Raw genomic sequence first — 13,629 nt, 5'->3', positions numbered from 1 at the left:
TTTGCGCCACTAAACTAATGCCAATTTCAAAGAAATTTTATTTCAGTTATAAATTTAAAATTCCGAACGAGTTATACTACTGTTCTTTGAGGTTCTTTATTAGTATAAAATCTTTTTTTTTTTATTGCTTAGATGAGTGGACGAGCTCACAGCCCACCTGGTGTTAAATGGTTACTGGAGCCCATAGACATCTACAACGTAAATGCGCCACCCACCTTGAGATATAAGTTCTAAGGTCTCAATTATAGTTACAACGGCTGCCCCACCCTTCAAACCGAAACGCATTACTGCTTCACGGCAGAAATAGGCCGGGTGGTGGTACCTACCCGTGCGGACTCACAAGAGGTCCAACCAGCAGTAATCTTCGTTGTCATTACCAAGAAACGCTCACTAGATTAACTTCTCACAGTGTTCGGTTAGCAAGCACACCTTGAAAAGGTCTAACAAATTTCTTCACATTCTTATACATAATTTTTTATTTGGTTACTTTTTTTTGAGATATCTGTTCCTAATAATGCCAAGGTTCCCAAAACGTTTCTCTGACATCAGATATCAGTTTGGCTTTGTCTATCTATATTATATAATTATATAATATAATATTATGCTACGATATGATTACGTAATAAATATTTTTTATTTTATTTTATTCCATAGATGTGTGGACGAGCTCACAGCCCACCTGGTGTTAAGTGGTTACCGGGGGCCATAGAAATCTACAACGCAAATGCCGCCACCCACCTTGAGATATGAGCTCTAAGGTCTCAGTATAGTTACAACAGCTGCCCGCCCCACCTTTCAAGCCGAAACGCATTATTGCTTCACGGCAGAAATAGGCAGGGTGGTGGTACCTACCCGTGCGGACTCACAGAAGGTCCTACCACCAGTAAAAATAATAGGAGTAATGTTGTGACGGTAAAGATAACTAGAATGGAATTAAGAGGCTGGAACACAAACTTGTAGGAGCGCCGTAACGTGCTCCTCCTCGGTGCGTTGCCGCATGAGCGCCTGCTCCACGTTCCAGGACTGCTGCGTGGAGCCGGTGCCGAAGCCGGTACCCTTCGCCCAGTACAGTTGGTTCTTCTCTTCAGTTTTACCCGTCGACCCGTTCGACGCTTGGCTGTTCTGTTTGTGAGGTTTATAATTAGTATGTTGTGGTCGGCTAGATCGAAAGGTACTGTATCGAGCGCTCAAACAAAACAATGCCCGATATATTGTCAGAGTTGTTAGATGAATCAGCCCATTACTATTAGAAACGATATTATATTGGTCGCAGATCCTAATCAACGAAACTTAGGCATTTGCTTGGATTTTTGAAGTGAAGCTTTTAATGCGACTTCCAACAAGGTTGCGACGTTTAACGCTACCATAGAATAGAAAGAGACAGAGCGAGAGTGAATGCGTGGCACTCGAGCGTACGCGCGTAGTATACCTGTTACAGGTCGGCGCGAGCGTTAGCAACGAGTAGCGTGCAATATTTTAATGAAGTATTTAAAATATATATATTTATTTTTCTATCTCGAATTTAAAATATATATAATATAAATGTTGAAGATATCGCATCTCTTATACACGGCATTTCCTATTACAAGAGCAATCTGATTTAAGGATGAAAAATTAAGAAAACCACAACACATCGAAAAGTTTCAGTTCATACGCGTGTACCGTTTCTTTTTTGTTAAAATTAAGAAATCTTTAAATTTAAAAGATGTCATAAGCGTTAAAATCTTAAGAAATAATTTTAGTTTTGAGCAACTGTCGACAGAATTTCGAGGATGCACTGTGTACTAACGTCGTTGGACGAGGCGTGATGGTGGTGGGTAAACACAGCGAGACAGGCGAGCAGCAGGCGCGGCGCCCCGAGTGCCATCAGGTCGCGCCGCAGCTGCGCGCCCTCCGGCGTGCCGCGCGGAGCCCTCTCCAGCAGCCGGGACACCACCACCAGCGGCAGCGTGCCCAGCGACCAGCCTGCGCCGCCGCTGCCGCCGCCGCCGCTCACCGCTATGCTACCTGTGTCGTTCCGAACTACGTTAACTATGTGCCGTGATGTGATGGGGGCATTCAACTGACCATGATGTTTGAATTCGATTAAATCGAATTTTTACAAATGTATGTCGAAGAATGATTCACTATATCAGATAATTGTGGCACATCAAGTGGAGAAAAATACCTTTGTCATAAGCAGTAGGACAATAAAAATAATACGTAGTTATAAATTTATCAATTCACGTTATTAAGTTTACATTTTTATTAAAGTTATTTCGTTATTAAAACTGAATTGATCACGAACGAAATAAGAACCGTCGAAAGATATCCGAATAAACCGTGGTCTCAACTAAAATTAAAACTAAAATTTATCAATGAATTCTCTAAAACTCAAATTAGATTTTGGAATGTTTTGAATTCGGCATAAATTAGCCGGCGTAATATCACTCACGTCCTTCTTCGTCGTGCGTGACTCCCAGCAACAGCCGCAGCAGGTGGACAGCGCGAGCTCCTTCGTCCAGCAGCGCGTCGGCGTATCCAGGGAGCTTCAGTAACAAGCCCAGGGCGATGAGCGCGTGAGCCGGCACCCCGGTGCAGGTCGACTCGTCGGGACCGTTACTGCCCGACGTCACTGCTAGCTCGACCACCTCCTGTACGACGAGGATCGTATACATAATATTTAAAAAATTATATATATCTAACGACCACAAGAGTCGATAAATAGTATCTTAAAATATAAAATTTACTAAGCTATCAACTAGTACAAATGAATCATCACAATAATTCAACAATTTCGCATTATAACGATGGTGTAACGCAATGCGGATTATGTAAATTACTTAGTTATTAGATATGTGACATATGTATATATGTAGCTAGCACAAAAAGTGATAAAGCACCACAGTGTAATACGATAAAGTTGGTATTTTCGGTCGAAATATGGTTTCTAAAATATAAAATTTTTGTATTCATATATCGTCTTCTCACATTAAAACTGTATAATCTCAAAACTTACTAAATTTTACAGGAGAGTGGTTTAAAGGTTTAACATAATATGATATTTTTAATGTTAATCATCTTTGCAACATTAATTTTTAATTTTTACCAGTTACATTATCTGTCTTTTAAAGTAAGATAAAATTGTGTATTAATTTTGTTAATAGTACTGAAAATATAGGTAAACTAAAAAAAAAACTAAAACTAAACTACGCTCTTTTGACAGTATTTATGAGAAAAATACTGGTGTTGCCAAATGATTCTTCATATTAACTCAATTTCGAATATTTTTGGAAATTGTACACTTTTAACGCGAAAAGACGATATGTCGTTGCTACGTTGTGAAGTGATTAGCTCTGTGAAGATTACGTTACCTCATAGGCGTCGTCGAGTTTGACCCAGTCGAGGTCCTGCTGGTGCGAGGGGCGCGGCGGGTCGGGCGGCGCGGCGTGCGGGCGCGGCAGGCGGGCCGCCACCAGCGCGAGCCCGCCGCACGCACCAAACTCCCGCACCAGCGTGCTCGACGCTACCCCGCTGCTAGACGAGTTATTGTCCCACATAGGTCCTACCGCCTCTGTAAAAATGACTACCACAATTATGTATTTGACTCTATTCAAGATATTAAATTATTTTGAGTGCTAAAATTATTTAGATAGTAATTAAAATGTTTATTGATGGTTCATTCTACTATGGTACTATATTGAAGCTAAAGTAAACAATTTGAACAAGTCCAAAGATTCAGATAAAACATATAAGTTACTAGTTTTATTTCTGTGTTCACCATTACATCGGAGGCATTACAAGAGAACGAATCAAACAAGTACTTCGTTTTTAGTCATACTAAAATCGTTTTACGGATGTTACATGACATCTGTCGAGTTTAAAATGTTAAATTGTTCGTTAAGTAAAGAAATCTTACCCCCCGTGGTGTCGAAATGCAATGACACGGTGAGATGAGGTCCGTACCCTTGCGGCACAGAAGATATCAGTTGTCCGAGCGTCACGTTGCCGCCCACGTATGCGTCTATGCCTTCTATTTTTATGCGCACGTTGCCTTCGACCATATCTGTTAGGTTTTTTTTTTATAATTAGCATTACAGACTTTCACTATAACATTAATATATACTCGTTATGCTGCATACACAAAATACACAAATCTAAAGATGGCGTAATCTTTTATTTTTTAGTTAGCCTGCTTTAATTACATTTCTTTTTATTTGCATATGTATTTAGTTTATTTGCAATTTTTTATAAAATAAGTTAGATATTGTCGACTTGAAACAGCATTTTAGAGTGATACTTTAACTGAAAAATTAGTGAATTTTATTGGTCGGATTATGTAGGGCACGCACTGACCTTCGGTCACTGCCGCGACGGTGGTTTCAGCTTTAGTCTGCCGTTTCTTGCTGGCGTGGTGCTTGAGGGAAGAGTTTTTGACATCCTTAACACGCTTATCTTTGGACACGCTAGCCGCAGCCAGACTCAATTCCCACATTTCAGCGCCGCCCCCGATCGCGGGATCCGAGGCGCTGCGTAGGACGGACGCCGTGCCGGAGCTGCTCACGCTCTGCTTCGACTCCTCCACCACAGGGAAAACTGCGAAAGGAATGAAAATGTTTGTGTGAAATTGCAACTATCTTGTCATTTTTACTTCTTGTATAACTTTATAAAATCGTATTTATAAGTTTTTGAAGTATTCCAGAGTCTCTGTTTTACAATTACGGCAAAATCGTATTTATAGTAAAAATCAAAACTAATCAATAATAATTTTGCGCAGGAGTTGCCGCCCCTTTCAACATGTCCTCTGCCCGAGGAACAATAGATTAAGGCCTGGCATATTTGTCCCTAGCACATTAGCACTTTAGCGACAAATAAGATGCGTCGGCGCCATGCTGCAGGGGACGTGGTTTAGCCGGCTTTGCACACGGCACTCGGATCACCTGATGTGACGCAAAATCGTATGATTTTGGTGCCGTGTTGAGATGACTTGCTCACTCGCCACATTTTCAAAGTCAGCCTGACCCCTAAGGTCGAAGTCTAAAGGTAACAGATAATTTATGTAGATAACATTAAATTACATATAGCAGATCCGCCAGACACTGCGATGAGCGTCCTGAGCGAGGTGTGCAGCGGCAGCGAGTAGAGCGCGTCGCAGTGCAGCGCGGGGTGGTTCGCGCCCTCCAGCGCCGTGCCCGCGCCGCCCACCACGCACGTGGCGCCGCTCGCCCAGCGCACCGCCACGCGCACGCGCTCCGCCGACAGCACCAGCCGCAGGATCAGCGCGCGACTGAACCCGCTGATGCCTTCAGGACCTAAAGGAAAACACAATTATTTCCAAAGAAACGTTGTTGAACATTTCGCAACAGAATACTATTGATACTCTTATTCATACCTGTACAGTGCACGGACTCCAATATGCTGTGCAACGTTGACGCGAATAGTTTCTGATTGGCGGGGTGACAAACTGTTAATTCGGAAAATAGGCGTATAGTATTTTCCTCCAGTTGCGCGTACTCTGCGCCTTCGTGCCAGGTGCTGCAATTAAATGACAAAATAAATTAAATAATCATTAAGATAACAATCCACATTATTTGATTTAGAAACTAAGGAATCTAGTCAACCTCTCGGCGTGTCTCGGGTAACAAAGCAGTCGCAATAGTGGTGTCCAGAAACAAGAACCTGGTCCTCCAAGCCAATCCTTAAGTATACGCTCTGTGCAAACCAGCCGCGCCCATTCCACTAATTCACATACACTCTTCATTGATGTCAAACCTGAAAATATACCAGTAAAATCAAATAAAAAATGATAAATCATTGAATCCAAAACATTATTATCACATAATTCTTTATTGTTTAATTAATTATAATCTTCAACTAATATTTAATAATGAAAGTTTTTTTGTTTACATGAGATACGCATAGATACCCTTTATGTACTTGAATTATAGTATAATATATAGATATTTTTTATAAATTTTACCAGTTTTACTCATTCCAGTGGTTCTATCCGAATCCGTCATTGGTACATCTCCTTGAGCATCACGTTGAAGTTTTATTGCCTCCAATTTAGCGTCGCTGAATTCTGTTGAGAATTGCAAATTAATGAACGTTAGACAAATGTGTTTCACGTGCGTTGGAGATGTGAAGTGTTTGATGAGCACGAATACTCATACCTTAAGAACGTTATTAATTAAAATGATTGCTTAGACTTCATTACGCGGTCTTTTCCTGGACCATAAAAATGAAAATTGGAGCGGTTGGTTGTTTCTTGGCAAAAATAGACAAGGAGGGAGGTAAGAATCACACTCTTTGGGCAATGTTCAAGGTATTATAATGAAGATACCACACAAGTTTCACACTCTTTAAACTTATGAGTAATAGATGAACTTTGTCTTTCATTTGCGAATAGTGTAGCTAACATACACTAGAAGCAATCCGACAAAAACCTAAATTGACTTGCAAATTATTTTTTTATATGGTTGTTAAGTTGTTACTGTAGCCCATAGACACTACAACGTAAATGCGCCATCCACCTTGAGATTACATCGGCTGCCCCACCCTTCAAATCGAAACGCATTACTGTTTCACGGCAGAAATAGGCGGGGTGGTGGTAACTACCCGTGCCGACTCACAAGAATTTCTACCACCAGTAATTACGCAAATTATAATTTTGCGGGTTTGATTTTTATTACACCATGTTATTCCTTCACCGTGAGTAAGTAACAGTTTGTAAGCTTCCATAACATTCGGAAGTGTCAATATGATACCTGCGATGGCGGTGACGACGGCGGCGGGCAGGCGCGAGTGCAGCAGCGCGAGCGTGGCGGCGGGCGACATGGCGGCGCAGGCCACGGTGCGCAGCTGCCAGCCGCGCAGGCGCCACGCCACGCCGCCGTCCGCCGCGCCGCCCTCTCTGCTGGAGCCCTGCACCTTGGTGTCGTCGGTCACGCCTTCCATGCTGTTCGGCCAAACGTCACGAATATTGTTAATATTACTACAGCTTTCAAACGCTTTTCATTTGCCGCGAATCTTACTAACGTTAAGTAAACTATAAAGAGGCGAACCGATATCGGTAAAAAGTGCTCGCGAATTCTGTACTAAATTGCAAAAAGTAAATTATTACGGTACATATTATGACGTCGATAGTCAAGAAAGAGTGATTATATTAAACTTTAAAATAAATACATAGGTAATTAAACATGTTCTCGAACCATTTCGGCGATGAAAGAATGACGTCATGTTATAAAATCAATCCAAAATTATTTCTATTACGTGCTCGCCAGTTATATCAATACCAATATCCTGTTTATTTATACTGGGAAGAAAACGCGTTCCAGTGTGAAAAATATCTCCAGAGGGCCCTGAACTTTCTGTTCTAAATGTCTAGTCTTCTGTATGTAGCCCCTTAAAACTAGATGGGCTGTATAGGCAGAAAAAAGTAATTTGAATTTTCTTAGGTATTTCCTTTTTAATTAAAATTCCAACTCTTCATCTTTACGAAGAGTTCAATACTGGCTGTAAGGTCACGTACGTCCCTTGGCGGGCGCGGACACAAGAATGAAAACACATACGCTAATATTAAAAGTAATTAACCTTTCATCTTGATCCATTGGTATATCCATATGCTCAAGTAGCATCTTGAATAGTTCCGGACGTATGTAGCACATCGAGCATAAAACTGTATTAAAAATAAAAGAATCGTTAGTGTACATGCTTAGATAATGGCAACATAGTTAATTATATTTCAATGGTTCTAAAGTTTATTTGGATTATCTAAAGTAGTCCCTATAGATCCTTAACCCCAAGATTCTAAGTATGGGTGAGCATGTGTGGCTCACACGAGTGAGCGCCATCAACGTATCTTGTCTGCTGTTAGGCAATTGTGTGTTATGGTATGGACTATGGTCATGAGACTGTCAACACTGAGGTTTGAGATTGACATTTGACAGACTTTTGGCGGGAACATATCTTCCTTTTTCCCTTCCTCTAAGTCTCGGAAATCTAAAGTTTTAGATTTGTATAAATATAAGCAAGACTCATAAATTAGTTCGCCAAAAAAGTTTCACTTCTGACATGTGTACTTTGTACGCACGCACTTTTTTTAATGCTTTCAATGGCAGACGAGCTTACGGCCCAATTTATGATATATGGTCCGCCAGAAACTATCAATGACAAAGACACACAGCCAAGTGGTTGCCTATCGAAAACAAAGCTTAAGAAGAACATCTGGTAGCGCTCTGGATACAGACTGGGAGATAATTCCAAAGCTAGGCGCTACATGGCAATATCGACTATAACGCATTACGTTTGAACCCAGCAGATCGACAAGTAGAGATGAACTCTGGTTTGACATCGGTAGTGCGATAGTTAGACGATTCAGATGACTTGAACAAGGAACTAGCTCCACGGAACTACCTTAGAGCACTCACAATGGAACATACCATAACTGCATAGATTCAAAGATAGATATTCGTGGGTTCTACTCAACTTTTCACAGTTCTCACTAACAGTACAAACTTTTACAATAACAAATTATAAAAGTGTACACACCGTTTAAATACTTACAGGGTATATTTTTAATATGTTTTTATATTGTAGAACGAACCTGCGTCAAGTGATTTCTTCAGCAGACTTGCTTCTGGCACTTCTTTGATCCAGGTATAGACCAAGTCAAAGAGATCATCCGTAATTAATTCTTCTACATTATCCAGCAGCTGTTTTTCTTTCAATGTCCATAAAACCTGTGAATTTTGCAAATTTCATAAAATAATGTATTCATTTAGTAAATTTTAATAAATAGTTGGTGTTAAAAAATATTTATGCTTGCTGAATAATAAGTAACACGTTTCAAATCACAAAAAAAAGCTTAAATATTGTGTGGAAACTATTTACAAACACGGTTCAAAACTAACGGTAATCTAATCTACCTAAATGTTATAAATTTATTTTGTACGTATAAATGATCACATCGACACTAAGCAATAAGGCGTACGTACGTTGGCGAGCGTGTGCGTGAAGGCGGCGGGGGGCGGCGTGCGCGTGCGCAGCCAGCGCTCGGCGGCGGCCGCCAGCCACTGCACGTACGTGGCGGCCGACTGCGCCGCGCTCTCCGCGCACACGGCGCGCACCAAGCCGCATATCGCGCTCATGCTGCTGTTCGCGCGACCTGCGCGGCTCGCTTGGAAGGCTGCCGACCAATCAGACGTTCATTACTACTAATATTTAACAATTTTTTTTTTTTTTCGATAAATATGACCAGATGGGTCTTTTATTTAATTTTCAATATAAAAAGAATCATCATTAGTCAATTATATTCTAATAATAAAGGAAGTTATTTTCTACCGTCTTAAATTTCGTTTCTCCAATTTTAACTCAGCGAAAAACTCAAGCACTTTTTGAGCTTTTCGGCCAATCTGAAAGCACTAATAAAGTTTGAGCGACGTACCGTTAGCGTGAGCGTGCGCGTCCATGTTGAGGAGCGCTGCCACTAGATGGGGTCGCACGAGCGGGTAGTGTCGCGCGGCGGCTCGCAGCGCGTCGGCAGCGGGGTGCTGCGCGGGCCCACCGGCCGCCACGCACGCACACAGCGCTGCCAGCGCACCGCCGCTGCATAGCGCCGCCCATTGGGCATCCGACACGCGGGATCCTGCTCCGCTCATCGCCGACACCACGCGCGCCCACTTATTCCTGCAAGTTACCATTTACGATTTGAGATTGGACGTATGTTAGAATAATAATTATAGTCAATTTATAGTATCCAAATATTGATAAAGTCATTCTTATTAAAAATGGACAAATAAATTATTTCTACACTGTGTATTTTTTTTAAAAACGAAGTCGTGATGCATCCTATAATATCATAACAGATGTTGCTGCATTGTTCAATGCATACAGCATATGCAGACAGCCCACCTGTTAAGTATTGTAGTTACCGGATCCCATAGGCATCACTACGCAAATACCACCTCCCATCTAGAAACATCAGGCCTAAGTCTCAATTGATATATTGATTTTTTAATAAAATAAGGAGCTGTTTGTTGCCAAATGATATTATCTATATCTGGTGGAATTAACTCACGTATTCGCTGAGATAGGTATCGTCGTATTGAATGCGGGCATGGCTAGTAGCTTCAACTGCAGTAGACCCATATTAGAGCTGTCTCTCGGCTTGTACAGGCGCACTTGTACTGTGTTGCAGACTATAGGCCGCGATATAACGAGCCGGATGAAGGTCGTCCCGGCTGTAGTCTGAGGAGGCCCCAGCGGAGCCAGCGTACCTCCGCAGCCCGCTTCTACTGCGACAGCACCAGGGCAAGCTACAAAAATACATATAGTTTTTATTTCTAAACACAAATCAATATAATAACTGTTTAAATCATATTTTGTTAATATGTTTATGCTCAGTACTTTCCTCACCTAGTTTTAATTCAGTGGAAAAAATTAGTTGTGAACATTGACTGGTAGCTTAACCAAAAATCACGCACTCATTTGTAAGACATTTGGACCTCTTGTGAGTCTGCACGGGTAGGTACCACCACTCCGCCTATTTCTGCCGTGAAGCAACAATGCGTTTCGGTTTGAAGGGTGGGGCAGCCGTGGTAACTATACTGAGACCTTAGAACTTATATCTCAAGGTGGTTAACGCATTTACGTTGTAGATGTCTATGGGTTTCAGTAATCACTTAACATCAGGTGGGCTGTCAGCTCGTCCACCCATCTAAGCTATAAAAAAAAAGAAAAAAGCTACACCGACAACTAAACCATACTAACTGGCGAGGCTCGTGAGATGCGGCTGCAGCTGCACCTCGTGCAGTTGGACGGCGTAGGGCAGGTTGAGTGTGATCGCGAGAGAAGCGTCGTCTGCGCTGAAGAAGTGGTAGGACCAGGCGGCCGCCCGCACGCGTCGCGCAGCACACGCCGCCCGCACGTTGGCGCCGCCGCCGCCGTCCAGCAGCACGTCCGCCGCCTGCGCTGTCGGGTTCCCGCAAGTCACCGTGCCTGTGCAGATATTATAAGTTATTCAAAGTACATCACACTGTTACTGTACTTCTTCTATATCGTTCCCTCAGTACTGAAGAACGCGACCACATGTGACATTCTTCCACTGTGCTCGATCATGGGTGGCATGGACCGCATGGTACAGACTACCACCAAGTGCTTCTCTTGCTATATCCGACCAACTGGCTGGTGTTCTGCCCACGGTGCGCTTGCCCGCGGCCCGTAATTATGAGCTTCTATAATCCATGTCTGGGAGACCGCATGATGTGTCCGAAGAAGCTCATAGCTCTTATTATTGTTAACTATTACTATATTAAGTTTCGCAAATTTGTCGACTATTTTAACTGCCGATATTATATGCACATTTTTAATTACACGTACTACTTTTCCTGACGAATATAAATGCTTATTGAGGACTGTTGATCAATTGATGGAGTCTAGAAGTTTATCGGTCAAAAATTGTTAGTTTGATCATCAGACTAGACGACAGAACTCACGATTCTTTCGTGGCCGAACACGTTAGTTCCAATACGTACAGCCTCAAAGCATAATGATATCAATCAATTTATTGCTCAAAATATCAAGATAAGTTATCGAATTGCATTACTATCGATAGTTCTTTTGTATGAGCTATTATATGATACTCACAAAACGGAGCGATATTGATCAGTCCATTAGAAGTCTCGACAACTGGCATTTGGTTTTTCTTGTTAGAGTTTGCTGAAGTTGACATGTTGATTATTTGAGGAGGAAGCTTAAGGTAGTTCATCAAAGAAGACACGAGCCCTTGTCCACTGTTCGGACCGGCCTGTATAGAAACCAGTACATAATCATTATTTAGTATTTTGACTACAGATCTGTATTCCTAATTAATTTGTTATTGAGTCGTGAGGTTCAATCAAACTATAAGGAATGATGCAATACAGAAAGTCGCGTGGCAGGGTTCAAAATAATGAAATATTATCTCTTCTAAAGATCCGCTTAATATTTAAAAAAAAATTGGAAGCTCTTGTACTGGTACAATGTCACAGTACTAGTGATTCTGAAGCTGTGACTGAAAAAGTATGCTAACAATAGGTAAAATTGTTCACCATCAGGCTGTCATTATACATACATTAAGTCAGTATACATTTACATCATACCTGATGACAAGCAGTGAGTTTCTCAACTGCAAGTTCAAAACCTCCGGCATCTATGAAAGCACCGAGAGCTTCCGGATTGTCCAGTAAACGAATCATGACTAGCTGCATAGATTGTGATAACTTGACTAAATCTTCTTTACCTGTGAAGTTAACGAATACCTTAAACCTCGTACGGACTTTGCGTTCCAAGGAACGCGTACCCAAGCTACGCGTATAAAAAGATACGCGTACACGTTTATAAAGCGACACGAGTAAACTACGCGTAATCAGGGCGAGCCCAAAGAACCCAGTGCAAGCGCGACCCTTGTGTAATGCTGACGAAGACAAAATTGTTATTCGTAATAGATTAAAAGTAAAAAAGATCACAACAAAATTATATGAATTATACTTCACTACTTTTTAAGTGTAATTTTCAAATCAGCAAGTGTAGATTAGGCAACCAAAATAAAAATAATCTAGGAAACTGTTGTACGGAATGTTGATAATATATTTTTATTTTCAATCACTGACAATTCTGACAATTTTTCACGTCAAGGTTAAACACTGATCACAACATGTGTCTCATGTGGCTTGTGGTTGTATAGTAGTGTATGCTATTGTCTGTCGTATATTTGACCTCAAATGACGTCACACGCTCAAACTAAATTTTTTTTTTTTTTTTTTTTTTTTTTTTATTGCTTAGATGTGTGGACGAGCTCACAGCCCACCTGGTGTTAAGTGGTTACTGGAGCCCATAGACACCTACAACGCAAATGCGCCACACACCTTGAGATATAGTTCTAAGGTCTCAGTATAGTCACAACGGCTGCCCCACCCTTCAAACCGAAACGCATTACTGCTTCACGGCAGAAATAGGCGGGGCGGTGGTACCTACCCGTGCGGACTCACAAGAGGTCCTACCACCAGTAATTACGCAAATTATAATTTTGCGGGTTTGATTTTTATTGCACGATGTTATTCCTTCACCGTGGAAGTCAATCGTGAACATTTGCTGAGTACGTATTTCATTAGAAAAATTGGTACCCGCCAGCGGGATTCGAACACCGGTGCATCGCTCGATACGAATGCACCGGACGTCTTATCCTTTAGGCCACGACGATTTGTAAAGAAGTAATTAAAATTTTTTTACGGTTCACCATTTGGCGAATATGATGAGAACTTATGATTGGTTTAGTCAATGGATGTTTTCTAGTTACGTCACGGTTATTGCCTTTTCGGCTTGACGACGATAACTTGCGGCGTATGTATAAATATCTGAAGTCGCAACAATAAGGTACTTACGTATAAATTCGATGAGGCTGGGAACCATCAGACTTGGGTTCGAAGCAGCGGCGGCGATATGTGCCACCAGCCAATACATTTCTTCTTTCATTGAAGCAGTCTCAGAGTTCATGCTCAAGTCCGAAAAGTTTTTGTCTGAATTTGAAATTCAGTATTAATCATTCATTAAATTCAAATTATGAATCATTATTGTTTTCATTATAATGAATTCAGTATAATTTTATTAAGT

At 41.4% G+C, this 13,629-nt stretch overlaps 1 protein-coding gene across 6 annotated transcripts in view; it reads right to left on the bottom strand.

Annotated features, from left to right (window-relative positions):
* The window catches only part of LOC100862752 (survivin-1), a 46,395-nt gene that overhangs the window by 8,785 nt on the left and 23,981 nt on the right, over positions 1–13,629 (bottom strand). For 3 of the 6 annotated variants that reach the window (XM_038020171.2, XM_038020173.2, XM_038020174.2), the window contains 20 exons: positions 13,401–13,535; positions 12,120–12,259; positions 11,626–11,785; positions 10,750–10,977; positions 10,058–10,295; positions 9,425–9,666; positions 8,976–9,166; positions 8,585–8,720; positions 7,573–7,657; positions 6,747–6,937; positions 5,960–6,061; positions 5,601–5,751; positions 5,372–5,514; positions 5,058–5,291; positions 4,336–4,575; positions 3,899–4,045; positions 3,354–3,565; positions 2,435–2,633; positions 1,790–2,007; positions 955–1,122 (listed from right to left, as the gene is read on the bottom strand). In XM_038020171.2, coding sequence (XP_037876099.1) covers positions 955–1,122; positions 1,790–2,007; positions 2,435–2,633; positions 3,354–3,565; positions 3,899–4,045; positions 4,336–4,575; positions 5,058–5,291; positions 5,372–5,514; positions 5,601–5,751; positions 5,960–6,061; positions 6,747–6,937; positions 7,573–7,657; positions 8,585–8,720; positions 8,976–9,166; positions 9,425–9,666; positions 10,058–10,295; positions 10,750–10,977; positions 11,626–11,785; positions 12,120–12,259; positions 13,401–13,535 — 3,560 coding nt within the window. 6 annotated transcript variants of the gene reach the window in all.

This window comes from Bombyx mori, chromosome 25 (assembly GCF_030269925.1).
Source record: "Bombyx mori chromosome 25, ASM3026992v2".
Classification (NCBI taxonomy): domain Eukaryota; kingdom Metazoa; phylum Arthropoda; class Insecta; order Lepidoptera; family Bombycidae; genus Bombyx; species Bombyx mori.
This window is presented reverse-complemented; position numbering and strand designations above follow the sequence as displayed.